The sequence below is a fragment of the Crinia signifera genome, chromosome 4, assembly GCF_055691185.1.
Source record: "Crinia signifera chromosome 4, ASM5569118v1, whole genome shotgun sequence".
NCBI lineage: Eukaryota > Metazoa > Chordata > Amphibia > Anura > Myobatrachidae > Crinia > Crinia signifera.
Genome location: NC_139220.1, coordinates 237,210,029 through 237,225,638, shown reverse-complemented (window position 1 = coordinate 237,225,638; position 15,610 = coordinate 237,210,029). Strand labels below are relative to the sequence as shown.

General features: G+C 40.6%; 1 protein-coding gene across 4 annotated transcripts in view; it reads left to right on the top strand.

Annotated features, from left to right (window-relative positions):
* Positions 1-15,610, top strand: part of CRTC3 (CREB regulated transcription coactivator 3) — a 110,480-nt gene that overhangs the window by 77,576 nt on the left and 17,294 nt on the right. For 2 of the 4 annotated variants that reach the window (XM_083184034.1, XM_083184036.1), the window contains 5 exons: positions 2,363-2,395; positions 4,587-4,625; positions 6,984-7,069; positions 12,180-12,229; positions 13,334-13,551. In XM_083184034.1, the coding sequence (XP_083040160.1) occupies positions 2,363-2,395; positions 4,587-4,625; positions 6,984-7,069; positions 12,180-12,229; positions 13,334-13,551 (426 nt within the window). The remainder of the gene's footprint in view (positions 1-2,362; positions 2,396-4,586; positions 4,626-6,983; positions 7,070-12,179; positions 12,230-13,333; positions 13,552-15,610) is intronic. The other 2 variants (XM_083184035.1, XM_083184037.1) reach the window with 1 other exon arrangement.

Sequence of the window (15,610 nt, the reverse complement as noted above, 5' to 3'; positions counted from 1 at the left end):
ATTTATTATTTATTTATTTATTTATTAGCGCACACATATTCTGCAGCGCTTTACAGAGAATATTTGAACATTCACATCATTCCCTGCCCCAGTGGAGCTTACAATCTATATTCCCTACCACACGCGCACACACTTTCTAGTGTTCATTTGTTGGGAGCCAGTAAACCTACCAGTAAATTTTTGGATTGTGGGAGGAAACCGGAGTAAACCCATGCAAGCACGGGGAGAATATACAAACTCCACACAGTTAGGGCCATGGTGGGAATGGAACCCATGAGCTCAGTGCTGTGAGGCAGTGATGCTAACCATTACACCGTCCGTTGCATTCTTCCAAACACAGCGGTCTTCTGCCTTACATACTGTCAGGAAAATGTTGTTCTAAAGTTACAATGATGCTTGTATCTCCTTTTATATGAGCATGCCTGGCACATACATATTTAATTAATACCAGGTAACTTAAAGTAAAAAAAAAAAAAAAAAGGAAAACTTTTATAATACTAGAAGTTCTTAACACATTATAACACTGTTAGATTTTCAGTATTTTATACTACACTGTATATACCAGCCTGTTTATACCTTTGTCTGACCTCTTCTCATTGTAGTTTGTCTAACCCAAAGTATGGTCCACTGATTACCAGTCACTATAGTTAGTACGCTCATACCCCCACTATCCATGTCGGCAGGGAGTTGATTTTATATAGTGTGGTGAGTGCAGCGAGTCACCGAGCCCGAAGCATGGCGTGCCCCACGGAAAACTAAGCAAATAGCTCAGTGGGCGCCCAACTAACATATAAGTACCTTTCTTTCTAATTAGCTGGCTCTGCTATCCATGTAATGAAAAGTTTTTCAGTAGCCGTCTACTGCCAAATCCCACCGCACCATGGTCCACCACAGGGACTCATATACAGTAAAAGAAATAAGATCAGATGCACTAAGCTTCAAATGTGGTAAAATGGAGAGTGATAAACAAACAACAAATCAGCTCCTACCTGACATTTTTCAAACACAGCCTGTGACATGGTAGGTAGGAGCTGATTGGCTGGCTGTTTATCACTCGCCATTCTATCACCTTTGAAGCTTAGTGCATAGGTATCCAATTAGCCCCATTAACTTTTCTCTTAAAAAAAAAAAAGATTGTCGATGTATGACTGATGGTAAGATCCTGATCCCAAGGGCTGCTTGTTGTGGACTATGCTTTGAGTGCCTGAAGCACCCGTAGCATAATCCCCGATGAGTGCCGCATATCCGTGCTAATTGCATAGCCCCAGCTGAATCCATTAGCTGTGGTAAAATACCAAAGCTAATTAGATGCTGGTCGTACTTCCTGTAAAGCATTGCAGAATGAGTGCAACATGTTAATATATAATATACAGGTGTCCTATATTAATGGTCTGATGCTGTTGTGATTAAGATGCTTTTTGATGGGAAAACAAGCAGATAAGGTGCCTGACGCTAGAAGCTGGTGTGTCAAGGCTGTTTGGTATGAATGCAGAGAAGATGTATGAGGGCATATCTGTAGAGATCTGTAGTAATTCCAAATGTTACGTCACAAATTGTGACACCCATCATACAGGTTCCTCCTTCCAGAATGTAATTAAATTAACACCTGTAAACGCAGGCTTAAACCCAATTAAGATTTAGATCTTAATAACCAGAATGGTTATAGAAAAATTCTTAATTATGGTTTTATTTAATGAAGTTTTATTGGACATTATATTCCCGGAAGACTTTCCTGCAGTGAATCTAGCTGTTACTTCTGTAGTGACGTTGTCGTCTGAACTCAGTGTCTCAAGAAGAAATCTCACCCATTGCGGCGTTTGTGGCGCATCTGCAATAGGGATAACAGTCTGCACCTCTATATGCTCATAATGATGCGTTCCACTACAGTGAGAACACGTTTCTTCACCAGTGTGACTTCTTCAGGGGTATAAAACATGCCAGAATTCCCTTTGTATTTTTACTTCCTAGTGATTTTGTCTTAATTGTTTTATAATCTGTTGTGTATATGTAATCCTAAAATTGTTCCACATAATTATCTCTAATATTTATGTATGGTAATAAAGAACGTGTTTTTCTTTCTGATCTTATTGATTTTCTTTAAATATAGAATAGGTCCACTTCATAGTTGTCCCTTAACTTGTCATTTTAACGGTAACCAAAACTTAAATTCATTCGTTTTTACAAATGTATACGTGCTGTACAGTATGTACTGGCAAGACATGGGGAGTTTGTGTGGACTACTCTGGTTTGCATGGATTTCCTCTGCAACTTTGGCATCTCTTATGTACTGTACTTGGCAATGTAGAATGTACTGGTGCAAACTCCCTCTCCTTCCCTCACTGCAATTTCTGATTCTCCCCAGCCTACTGCTTGTTTCTGCTGGACTGTGAACAAGGTTTGTGGAGCCTCCCTATCCCTTAATTATTTTGCTCCTTCTTTCCATGTCGTCTCCTGTGACTTGAAATTATTTACGAACTTGTGCTGTTGGCCGCTGCGCAGCTTTAGAGATTTGCCATTTTGGAGACTGGCGGAGGTGCTATTAGATCCATCTCTTCTAACACTCCTCAACTCTTAAGGTGCCCATACATGGTACAATTTTTGGGTGTGATGAGATGCAATGCCATATTGTATACAATAATTGTACCGTGTATGGGCACCTTTATTCTTCATGCTTCAATCCATCTTAAATGTAGTAGCACCACATGCAGACATTGGGAGATCGTAAAGGCAGGATAAACATGAGAAATAGATGGGGGGGGGGGGGGGGGGATGACAGAGGGGGCAGAGATTGGAAGGTGCTTCCCCACCAACAAACTCCCTCCCTCCTTTGATAGACTAAATCAAAAGGAGGAGGGGCAGAGATGAAGGGGGGACAAATGACACACACAGGCTTAAAATGCCTGTGTGATGCGAGTCTGTGGCTGTGGGTGGCACAAACCTGGTGAGGGCGTCTGCATGGTGCGAGGCTGACGGCGGCTCACCGAGCTTGGAGAGCCTCTGTGGGGATACAGCTATATGGCCATACCAGCTAATGACCCAGTGAATGACAGGGCATACCAGTTGTGTAATAAAATGTTTCAATTAACTTAAGTTCATATGTGCACTCATTTTATGCAATAATTTTAAACCCATATATAATGTGTTTATTCATTTATCTAGCGCCTGCATGTGGATTGCACTTCACAGAAACGCAGCTCAGATAGGGCCTGGACAAAATCCATCTATTTTTACAGTAGTTTGAAGGGGATATGGTCACTAGGTCGACATGCAGGAAGGTCGACATGGGTTAGGTCGAAACAAGGGGAAGGTCGACATGCAAAAGGTTGACATGAGGTTTTTCAAACTTTTTTTTTTGCCGACAGGCAGTATTTCATGCCCTACCATCCACTAGGCCGTGGTGGGAGAATAAAATAGTGTGCTGAACGTAGCGAGGCACCGTGCCCAAAGCTTGGCGAGCCATGTGAGGGGACATGGTGCTACGTTTCAGTGTCCATGTCGACTATGTAGAAATTCGGGACAAAAAAATGTGAAAAACCCCATGTCGACCTTCCCCATGTTGACCTAATACTACTGAAGACCTAATGACCCTGTCAACCTTAATGCTTGTCGACCCAATGATACCCGTTTGAAGTGTTCCCCATTTTTGGCATTTGCCGTTTTTTTGGACCATGGACTCGTTTATCTCTATTTTGTTGTATTGAAGTCTGGAGAAATGGATAAAGGTTTCATACCTGTAGGTTTAGTTCTAAAATAACAAAATGAAGTATTATATGGGCTTATTAACCCTTTGAGTGCCAAGTGATTGTATCAAAATAGGTGTGAAAATTGCAATAGCAAACACAGCCGTTTTAGCGGATATATTTTGAACATCTCTCACAGAAGTGTTGGCACTCAAAGGGTTAAAGGGACTTTACAGTTTATGTATTGTGCTCTAAGCTTAATCCAGATAAGTACAATGATCAGTGAAAACAACTCTTTACAGGATGCAGATGTCCATCTCTGCATTTTGCTTAAGGCCCATACACACTGGGCGACTTTGAGCTGAAAGTCGCTCAAAACAGCAGGTTTGAGTGGCTTTAAGCTCAAAGCCACCCAGTGTGTATGCCCCAGCGGTGAGCGCTGCTGCTCGCTCCCGCATCATCGCTGGGAAAGCCTCTCTTGATGAGCGGCTTTGAGGAAGGCTTTAGATAGCACTGTCCTCCGTCAGCACCGGGCAGGGGGGAAACCTCTCAGTGTGTATGCACTGATGGGCTTTCCCCCCAGGGATGAATGCGATCATCGCTGACCATACACACTGGGCATAGTCGCCCAGTGTGTAGGGACTTTAAAACTCCCTAAAGTGAGAGATTGACTTCCTAATAATGTGTCACACAGTAGGTAAAACATGTTGCTTACTTACCTTTTTTCACAATCTTATACCAAGCATTAGGTGATGTGCTGTCAGCTCCCAGCACCTTCACATCAGTAGTCACAAGCCAGGTCTTTGGAAATACTTCTATTACTTAGAACATTAAAAAGTATTTTTCCTTATTGAACTAAATGGCGTTACACCATCTCTTATACTTATTTTCTCTTTTTTTTTGCAGCAAGTTTACAGGACAGGGAAATCGACAACTTTGAAGAAGGTAAAATTGTGAGGCCGTTCATTGTTTTATGACCTTATCGGCTTACAGCTCTGTTGTGTAAGGTGATGGTAGTAATCTGGAGCACAGACAGAAACTATTTCCTACCCAAAAGAAAAATGAAGCAGGGTGTAATAAATGCATTCACTAGATACATGTAAGGACCCTGCCAAATGCATGGTTTTGTTTTTTGGTACTTATGTTAGTTGGGCGCCCACTATAGTTAGTACGCTCATACCCCCACTATCCATGTTGGCATAGAGTTGATTTTATACAGTGTGGCGAGCGCAGCGAGCCACCGTGCCCTAAGCGTGGCGAGGGCCGCGAGGGGACGCGGAAAACTAAGAAAATAGCTTAGTTGGGCGCTCAGCTAACATAGAAGTACCGTTTTTTTCTACTTAATTTGAAAAGTAGACCTTGAGCAAATGTCTCAGTTTCGAGTATGGGTCATAGGGTCGACTGCATGACGGTCGACATGCGTACGATTGACCACTGAAGGCCGACAGAGCTTAGGTTGACACTTCAAATAGCTACGGTCTACAATCAAATGGTTACGGTCAACAATCAAAAGGTCAACATGAGCTTTTCAAGTTTTTTTGTCCCCAAAGTCGACATGGCAGCTAGTGTTCCCTCTAAGCTGGTGCCGCACCCTGCCTGATTTTTAAAATCTCAAAATGCATCCTTCCCTTTTTGTGTGCGGCACTGTGCGCCCTTACACTGCCCCCCACCATGCTGACATGCATCTGAGAACTTTTGGTGTATGCCATAATGTGTAATGGGCATTATGGTGTGTGGTATAATGTGTAATTGCCATTACGACAGAATATGTAATTTGCATAGTAGCGTATGACAATGTTTAATGGGCATAATCCTAGGGCAGTGTGCAATTTTATATATATATATATATATATATATATAATTTGTTTGTTTTTTTGCTTCTAATATGAAATATGCCCACCGATTGAAAAAAGTGCCCAGCATCCTGCCGTAAATAAATCCTATAGTGAGCACTAGAATTTGCCTAAGTGTACCGCGTCCCCTCACATGGCTTGCTGTGCTTGCCATACTTTGGGCACGGTGCTGCGCAAGGCACATTATTTTATTCTCCCACCACGCCGTAGTGGATGGTAGGGTATGAAATAGCACCTGTCAGCACATGTCTGCTCAAACCCCCCCCCCCTCTCCTGAAAAACACTGTCGACCTTCGCCATCGCGACCTATTTCGGGTGTCGACCTATGCCCTGTCGACCATCAATGGTCGATCTAATATGTGTCAACCTTGATAGGGTCGACCGAATGACTGTATACCCTCAGGTTCTACTCTATAGGACCAAGTCAAAGTTTATTTTTACCAATGAAGCTTATTTGCCCTTTGAGTATATGATAATCGGTTAAACTTGTCCCATATGGGCAGATCCAGCCATTAGGCCTGATTAATCAACTACGACCCAATCAGATCTTTCTCACAAACAAGAGCACATTACAGACATATGCTAAACAGATTTTCTGATTCCCCTTTTGCAGTGCACATTTGATGCAGGAGACTGCCGGTTAAAGCCAGGTCATATTCCACTGGGAAAGATAATAATTATTATCCCAGATCCACAACAGTGGTCATAACCAGGGTTATTCCTGGGTCTGAGACTGATACACTTTGGAGCGGAAGGGGGTTCTTGGGTTAAATTTAAAAATGGTGCTTATTGGTGCTCACTTTTCATGAGTCCTCTTGGGAGCCTGCTAAGTCCAGTTCTGATGGTTCACACAGTTTTGCAAGGCAGACACAGCGGCAGATGGAAAGGTGGCCCAGTGTGCAATGTGAAAGGGTTTTCAGCAGCTGTAAAGCCTCAAACAGTGTTTATTATCCCGCCTTGGGTCTGGGATTTAGGTCTGAAATGAGTATGACATTGCCAATAAACATCTGGTCAGTTCCTATCTGATTGTGATCCATTTCACATAACTTCCCAAAAGGAGCTGTATTGAAGAGTTTGGGTAATAAATGACCAAGCTGCCCAACATGATTTATATTTGCCTGTTGCCAGAGCAACACTGTATCACTTCCTGTGTGAGCCTTTGTCTTCACCCAATGACATTGTACGCATAATTCTAGCTCTACAGGGTTCGTTGAAGTTTGGCATTTCAGTCTGCAAGCTTCTGCTTATTAAAAAACACTTTACACCTGAATTGTTAAATTAGGATATTGCTCTAATTATATATGAAAAACAATAGATGTTCCATGTCAGGCTATAGATTGTGTCAATTACTGCACCCTTAGAATTATGGGGACTCTAATGCCTCTATACCTGTATATTGGAGAAATATTTACCTTTGCATTCAACAATGATTGTTTCTTCTTTTCTGTAGTCTTTTCTTTTCCCAGCGCTTTGACTGAAGAGAATCTGCTGCCGGTTTCTAAGCCACTGCCCAAACAGCTATGGGAAGCCAAAAAGGTACAGTTATACATTTATGGCACACAAATGATACTTTTATTTTAAGGCCAATTTTTATATTGGGTAGAAATAAATTGTTATCAGAATGCGCTGGCATTCATCACACTACAGTACAAAATGTCACTGCACAAAGCACAGGATGGATACCAATGTACTTTTTCCTTTTTCAATATTGAAAGTATTCTCTTAAAAATTACCTTGTTTTGTTTTTTATCATTTATATAACATATAATCTCGCACACCTATATATATATATATATATATATATATATATCTATATATATATATCACACACACACATATACACACACATTTGTGTGTACATATATTGCATCGCTGTAGGAAATGCTGTGTGGTCAATGCAGTGCCCTATAAAATGGATTGCTGATGCTTTGTGTAACTCCTGACGATAGTCCCGAGTGGACAGAAACGTTGAGTACCCCCATACTGATATGTTTTTGATGCATACTTATTAAATTCACAGCAGTTTTTAAAGTGCAAAAAAGCTTGTGAATGCTTCACGTTTATTTTTCTATTAACATGGACCCTTTGTGTTTCTGGATGACACCCCAGTAGATGAACTTAAGTTGGATGTGAGTGCGTACATTTTTGCCTATATAGATAGATTTATATAGATAGATATATATCCATATCTGTAGATATAGATATATATCTATTAGGGCGGAGTGAAAAAATTTAAATTGGGATATTCAAAACCGGCTAGTGTGGAAAAGTTGTGACTTGACCTGAATAAGAAACGTGCAAAAGCATTTTGATCTGAGTCAACATCTTCTGTTCTGGCAAGAGGCCTAAAGTTTCACTTTTTAGGTGAAAATAATGAAACCTATGAAGAAGCTCCAATCTAGTTAAAATGATGTCAGGATGTCTTAGAGTGGTTCATTAATATACTTTAGCATAGTAAAAAAAGAGTACGAGCTTGTCCTAGTGCAACGTGACTGACTTTGGGGGAGAAAAAATCCCTGATATTTGACCCATTTTAATGGTCTCAATTGTGAATATTGTGTGTTTTCTCCTGAACGTGTTTATAATAGAAGCACAAATACTCTAAATGGAATTCAGTGACACTGTGTGATATATAACACCGCATAATGGCCCTTAATCAGACCTGATCGCAGTACAAATTTGTTCTCAAAATGGGCAAAAACAATGCTGCACTGCAGGTGGGGCTGATGTAATAGGTGCAGAGTTACATTTGTGTGGGTTATTTTGTTTCTGTGCATGGTAAATACTGGCTGCATTATTTTTACACTGCAATATAGATTTCAGTTTCAACACACCCCACCCAAATTTAACTCTCTGCCCCACCTGCAGTGCAGCATTTTTTTGCCCATTTTGAGAGCAAATTTGTACTGCGATCAGGTTTGAATAAGGCCCAAAAGGCAGTGATACAACAGTTCACAGAAAAGCCTCATTACCTTTTCACTAGTAATGTCCTACCAACCTTCTATATAACAGGACAATAGCACATATGGAGTAAAGCTGATTATGTTTTTTGCAACCTTATATAAATTTAGGAATGTTTTGTGATGGTAATGCCAATCAAGTATAAAAAAACAACCCTGCACTGTTTTTGAAATCTATAAAAAAAAAAACATACTATTTAGCATTTTTTTGGAGCACTTTGAGTGCGGTATGTTTTGTCTTATCAAAAACAGTGTCTGGTTGTTAGATCTTGCTAATTCCATCCCAGTGAGGAGGTAATTGGATTTATGCTGCTCTCTTTGCAGTGCATATACAAAGATAGACAATCCTGTGTACATAAATAAGAAATAACTGTTGCAGTCGGTTATTGAAAAACAGTAACTGTTACAATAAGTATTACAAGTAACAGTGTAAACTGTCTAATGTATCACTGTCTATTGCATCCCCTATGCTGGGAACATGAATGGGCTGCATTACAGCATATCATTTGATATAAGCCAATGGGTAGTATTCAGTGCCGCTCGCCGGGAGGGGGTTAAACAGCCAAGATCGCAGAAAACCAGCGATTCTCGCTGTTTTACCCCCTCACCGGCTGCTCACCCTATTCAACGTTCCGGGGGAATCCTCGCCGTCATAGGACGGCGAGGATTCCCCCGAACAGCGAGACCCGCGGCTAATGCAGAGAACCCACTGTATTTAGCCGCGAGTCTCGCTGATTCCCCCCTTGCTCAAAAAACAGAGCGAGAGGGAATTGGCGTATGAGGGGGGTGAGTTGAATACTGACAGGGCGAGCGGTGACAGCGAGCAGGAAGCCCTGCTCGCTGTCACCGCTCGCCCACAGCATTGAATAGACCCCTTTATATTAACAGTTAAATACGTTGAAGTGTATTATGATGTAATAAACAATACATATAATGTTTAGAAAAATCAAATCAATTTATTCAATAATAACAAGTTTCAAAGATGTTGCACATACAGTATTGTCTTACAAACCAATTGTGATTGATGTCTGCTATTATTAGAAAAAGGAAATAAAGTATTGCTGATCAATCCTGCCTAGTAATTAACACAGTGATTGGCATATATGTTCTGCTGGACACCACTCATAGAATGATTAACCTGTTATTTTTGAATCAATGTTCTTGATTTTATTTTTCTAAACATTAGATGTATGTGTTTATAACATCATAATACACTTCAACGTATTTAACTGTTAATATACTGGCTTATCTGGCATAACTATATGCTGTAATGCAGCCCTTTCATGTTCCCAGCATAGGGGATGCAAAACTTTTTTTTTCAGACCAATTCATGTTTAAAATAAACTGCCACAAATAAAGACAATAAACAGAAGTGTTTTAAATCCTGCACCTAAAAAACAGAGTGTAATGCATTGTTACTGGACTTACTGGAGCATTCAGTAAAGAGTTTGTTGGACATCAGAATACACAGGTGTGCATTATTATATTAAGGGCAAACAAAAGGTATTTACCCTGATTTTTTGCCCCAAGTTTGTTTTCTTGGTCACTTCAATTACAGAGCATCCTCTCCACAAAAAAAAACCTTCAGGAGAAAACACAATATTCACAATTTTGACCATGAAAATGGGTCAATTATCAGGGATTTTTTTCTACCGCCATAGTCAGTCACTTTGCACTAGGACAAGCTCTTACTCTTTTTTTACTATGCTAAAGTATATTAGTGAACCACTTTTAAGACATCCTGACATCATTTTAACTAGATCGGAGCATCTTCATAGGTTTCATTATTTTCACCTAGAAAGTGAAACTTCAGGCCTCTTGCCAGAACAGAAGATGTTGACTCAGATCAAAATGCTTTTGCAAGTTTCTTATTCAGTTCAAGTCACAACTTTTCCACACTATCCGATTTTGAATTTCTCAATTTCTATTTTTTCACTCCGCCCTAATCTTTATCTGTATTTTGATCAGAACGGTGCAGCACTCTAGTAATTTAAGAATAAAAATAATTTTTATGGAACATTTCAATGCCTACGCGGCGTTGTCATCAGGTTAAAAGAAATTAACAAATACAGTTTACCTATATACATACAAAAGGGGGTATTCAATATTCCTCCGCTATTTCCGATGGGGGAAATAGCGGCTCCCTATTCCAGGGGTGGGGAACCTTTTTTGTGCCAAGGGCCGTTTGTATGGGGGGAAAATCCTTTGGGGGCCATATGTAAAAATGTATCTTACAAATTGTCCTGCTGCTGCCGTCCCACGCTCCGGCGGCTACCGCTGAATAAGACTGACAGTCTCCGGCTGCTGTTGATTAAGCGTAATCTCGCGAGAACTACTGACCTCTCATGAGAATTCCCCTGTACTTGACTCCCGGTAAAGCCGCCGGGCAAGTGGGAGGGCCACTCAGACTGGCTACGGGGGCCTGAGGTCCCCACCCCTGCCCTATTCAATGCTGTCTTTAGCGACAGCCGCAGATCGACAATTCACGGCCCTTTTTATGGTCCCGCCCCCTTTGCGCCGATCGGCAGGTGGGACATTGAATCCCGCCTGTCCTTCAGCTGTCGGGCTGACCGCAAACTGGCCAGGATCACGGCTGTCGGCAGGGATCGACAGCTGTGATCCTAGATTGATTACCACCCAAAGAACGCTGATCCAGTTGAGAACCCTAACCTTGACAGGTGGCAAACAACAGATGACATGGTCACCAAGCCTGCTTTCACAATGCACACCAATGATAGTCACGTGACAAAATCACCATGACCTCAATACATAAATTGCTGTGACTGAGTAAATAGTCAAATTAACATGAAAAACAATATAAACTGAATGAAAAATGAATAAAATATGAATGAAACATTTCCACACTAAATTATTATATAATTGAAGACTTAAGAGTAAGAGGACCAGCAGACTCCATAATCAGGATAAATAAATACATTTAATTAGTGCATTATATCCAACATTCATTTAACCCCTTAGGGATCAGGGTACCCAGGTGCAAAATCTTTACATATTTTGGCCTTACTAATTTCCTGCTCTGTGACTGTAATGTCTCTGATTCTGACGTTGTTCCATTTAAGTCTTTGAAGAACTTATTTGGTCCTGGTATACAGTAGTTCTGTTCATTGTTTCACTCACTACCTCAGCTCTGTAGTGCATATACGAGAATGAATGCTGAATTGATCCACATACTCTGGATGTGCTTTGGATTTACAGTACATATCCTTTCTTTATATGTTAGGCATTTTTCATCTTCAATTGTGTGATCATTTTTCTTGAAGCAGGTTCAAGAGAGCTAGGAGCTGTAGCGGGCTGCTTTTTAACGGCATGCTCAGCAGTTATGTCTGTGCCATTTACAGTATGTCCAAATTAGTGGACCACAAGCCTGTTGCAGTTATCTTCACATTGCACTTAATGATGTCCATATATCTCTTACCACAGACCCTTGTTCCTTCAAGCTGTTGTACTGTACTATATGAGGTTTTCACATGTGAATAAGATTGATAGGAGGGCTCTGGAATGAGTAAATGAGTTATAAAACCAAAGAATGCACTGTAATAATAATAAGGCATTAGATGAATACAAATTAATGTTTTTTTTAGTTCACTTGATTTTAATGTAAACCAGAATTTGTGATCATGGCTTTGTATCGACTATAAGCTTAACTGTTTTGTTTTTGTGCATAGGTCCAGTCCCTGACATCTCGACCCCGATCTTGTGAAGTTCCAGGCATCAAGTATGTACTGAGCCAATCAGGGACATTATCTATGTTTATACTGTTACAGAAGATAGCTTTTACATTCAATATTTTAGTACTTATTTGAGTGTGGCCATACACTACTGCGATGTGTTACAGCAGTGTATGGCCATCTGGGACCTTCCTGGGCGACAGGATTGCAGATGGTCGCATGCGACCCCGTTGCTGGATGCTGAATTGAAGGTTGGACGGCAAACAGGTCCGACCTGCGCCTCAGTTCTGAAGCGCAAAAGACCGCTCATCGGATCTGAGTCAAATGTCAAACACATCTGATTTTGGGCTGATTTTTTTGATGATCAGGTGATATCAGCCCAATCAGCATTGTGCCCAGACATATCCTCTTCTATCCTCCCTGCCCATGAAACAGCCCTACTAGTTATGCCATGCTGTGGCATGACTTGGAAGTGCTGAGATTTTTTTTTTTTTGTAAACAAGACATATTTTAAAAAAAAAGAGACATCCAACGTTAACAAAGCACTGGATCAGTTCAACTCATAGCATACATCTACTGCTGTGTGGTGTATTGAGACAAGATGTATCATGTGAACACAATCTGTATGGCACCGCAGATAGTACTTATTCTCTCAGCATCATCTCTCCTTATGAGATAGCTTGGATGGAGTGACTATCTGGAAAATCAGAGCGACTCCTGCTCTTCTAGTAGGATGATTGATCTTTGTCTTCTTTAATCCCCCATTCTAGTCATCGGTAGACGGAACTTAGCCATGCCTTTTGTCTTTGTTTTCTTTACTGGTAGATCTTTCATCAGTGCTCATTTTCAGATTGTATCGCCTGTTGGTGTTTGCTTTATTATTCATATTATTAAGTGATTTATACTTTGCTCCTGTTTTATGTGTATATACCCTTCTCATGAGCTTTGGCCCATACCTTATCATTTTCCTATTGTTATCATTTCTTTTATGTATTGTGTGTGCATGTAAAGTTTAATTAAAAAGGAAATGGTAAAAATAATATATTTAATTTTTCCAAATCTGCGTTACACAAATATTCTAAAATTCATTCAATTAATGCTTGTGCTAGAAATTGTATTCGAAATATAATTTTTGTGCTTCCCCTCTACAGAGTCTATCCATCATCTGATCAGAATGCAGGTCTCTCACATTTCCAAGGAAACCTAAACACAGGTGGATCACTGCCAGATCTTACTAACCTGCATTTCCCATCTCCCCTGCCAACCCCACTGGACCCAGATGAGACAAGTTATGTCAATATGGGGGTGGAGAACAGCACAGGGGGGCTCCCTGCCGCCATGACTCATCTGGGAATTAGTGGCTCTCAAGGTCAGTGACATTCACAAAATGCATATTATTATTAGTTACTTATATAACACATAATGAATTTATTATCAACAGTTTGAGAATTAGAACTATGAACACTTACATTTATTTTTGCTAGTGTATTACTAATAATTTTAAGATAAGCACAATAGTACAGTTAACCCAACTCTGCAAAAGTTTTGAGTATTTGGTCTGTTTTTCATCACTTCGGTTACACCAGTGATGGGAACGTAAAGGAATAGTAGTGATGTGTTGCTACTATTTTTGTGAAAGTGCTAGAACACACTATTGTATGTGCCTGGGAACAAGTTAGGGAAAGGACTACTGCCTAATGCACCACTCTCCCGCATGCGACAAGATGCAATGATTCTTATACATTTCTTATAAAAGGAATGAAATGTCCAACTGCGTAGCACTATAACTAAAAAGAAATCTTTGCAATCCATTTGATTTTTTATCTGTTTCATAAATGTACCATTTGTAAAAGTTATTTTTCTGGCTTCTAAACTGGTCTAGGATGATGCAAGATCTAGAAACTGGCCACAAGCTGGGAACACTTTTCTAAGCTACTATTTAGTTTGGCCACATTTAAGGTGTGCCTAAATGAAAAGGAGACTTGCTGTAGCAGCCTTGTATCTATTCACAGTGTTAAGCTATGTAATCGCTATGTTTGCCGATAGATGGCGTGGTATTTTTTCACAGTAGTCACCGGCTCCACCTCAGTTTCTTAATTCCTGGAAAGATGTTTTGCGTGGTCGGATGCATAATGTATTCCTCCAGATCAGCGCAAAGAGCTGTTATCCAGTTTCTTTGCGCAGAAGGCGAGCATGCTTCAGAAATTAATCGCAGGATAAAGGCAGTGTACGGAGAGCACATATTCCGGTGGTGTCAGCGTTATGAGGCAGGACGCGGAAGCATCAATGACTTGCAATGGCTCGTGTAGGCGCACTTTGTCAATAACCCTTCCCGATTTCGGCTGTGTAGGATCTCATTCGTCAGAATTGTTGGATCATCACACGTAAATTTGCTGCTGCACTGTCGATAAGCAACGGAACTGTGTATAACATAATCCACAACAAGCTTGGTTATGGCAAAGTGGGTGACCAAGCATCTGTCATAAGTTGGCGAGAATGGGTGTTTGCTTGACCCCTATCTGTTTCGGTATCTGGAGACCCTCGACCTGCTGACAAAGTTTTGATGGAAGGTCCTTAAACATCCTCCATACAGCCCTGATATCTCCCCGTGTGACTCCCATATCTTTGGCTCCTTAAAAAAAATCACCGAAAGGTCAACGGTTCACCTGTGACAAGGTAGTGCAGGACTCCATGAAGAACTATTTCCGTCAGCAACCCGGAAGTTTCTACACTGAAGCCATCCACTCCCTTCTTACAAGCTGGGCTCATTGCATCAATGTCAGTGGAAATTATGTGTAGTTGTATTGTTACACATAAACTGTAATGAAATATTCTTTACATACAATCGTAGTCTCATTTTCATTTGGGCACAGCTTTATACATGTGTGTCCTCGTAAATCTAGCCTCCGTACGCCATGCAGTGTGAGATGCCTGGCATGTTTGAGCAGTCAGTTCCTGTGCAGCTCTTCTCACATCCCGCATCTTTGAAAGCGCCAAGAGACTGTGCTGATTAATTTGTGACCTGACACTTGTACATTGTGTGTGACTGAGGGGCAGATTTATTAAGCTCAGTGAATTGATAAACTGTCTGTTTTTTATCACCGGCCAATCGGCTCCTACCTGTGAAGTTACAGGCTTGGTTTGAAAAATGACAGGTAGGAGCTGATTGGCCGGTGATAAAAAACCAGACAGTTTATCACTTCACCGAGCTTAATAAATCTACCCCTCAGTCTGTATACAGCGCAGAACAAAACTGGTATATTTTTTGTAATTTGTGTACAGATTCAGAGGGGTAAATTTTACTAAGATTAAAGCTCTATTGAAGAAGGAATGTTGCCCTTAGCAACCATCCAATTAAATTCTACTTTATGTAGCACCTTTTGGAAGATGATAATAAATAGAATCTGATTGGGTGCTAATCTTCCCAT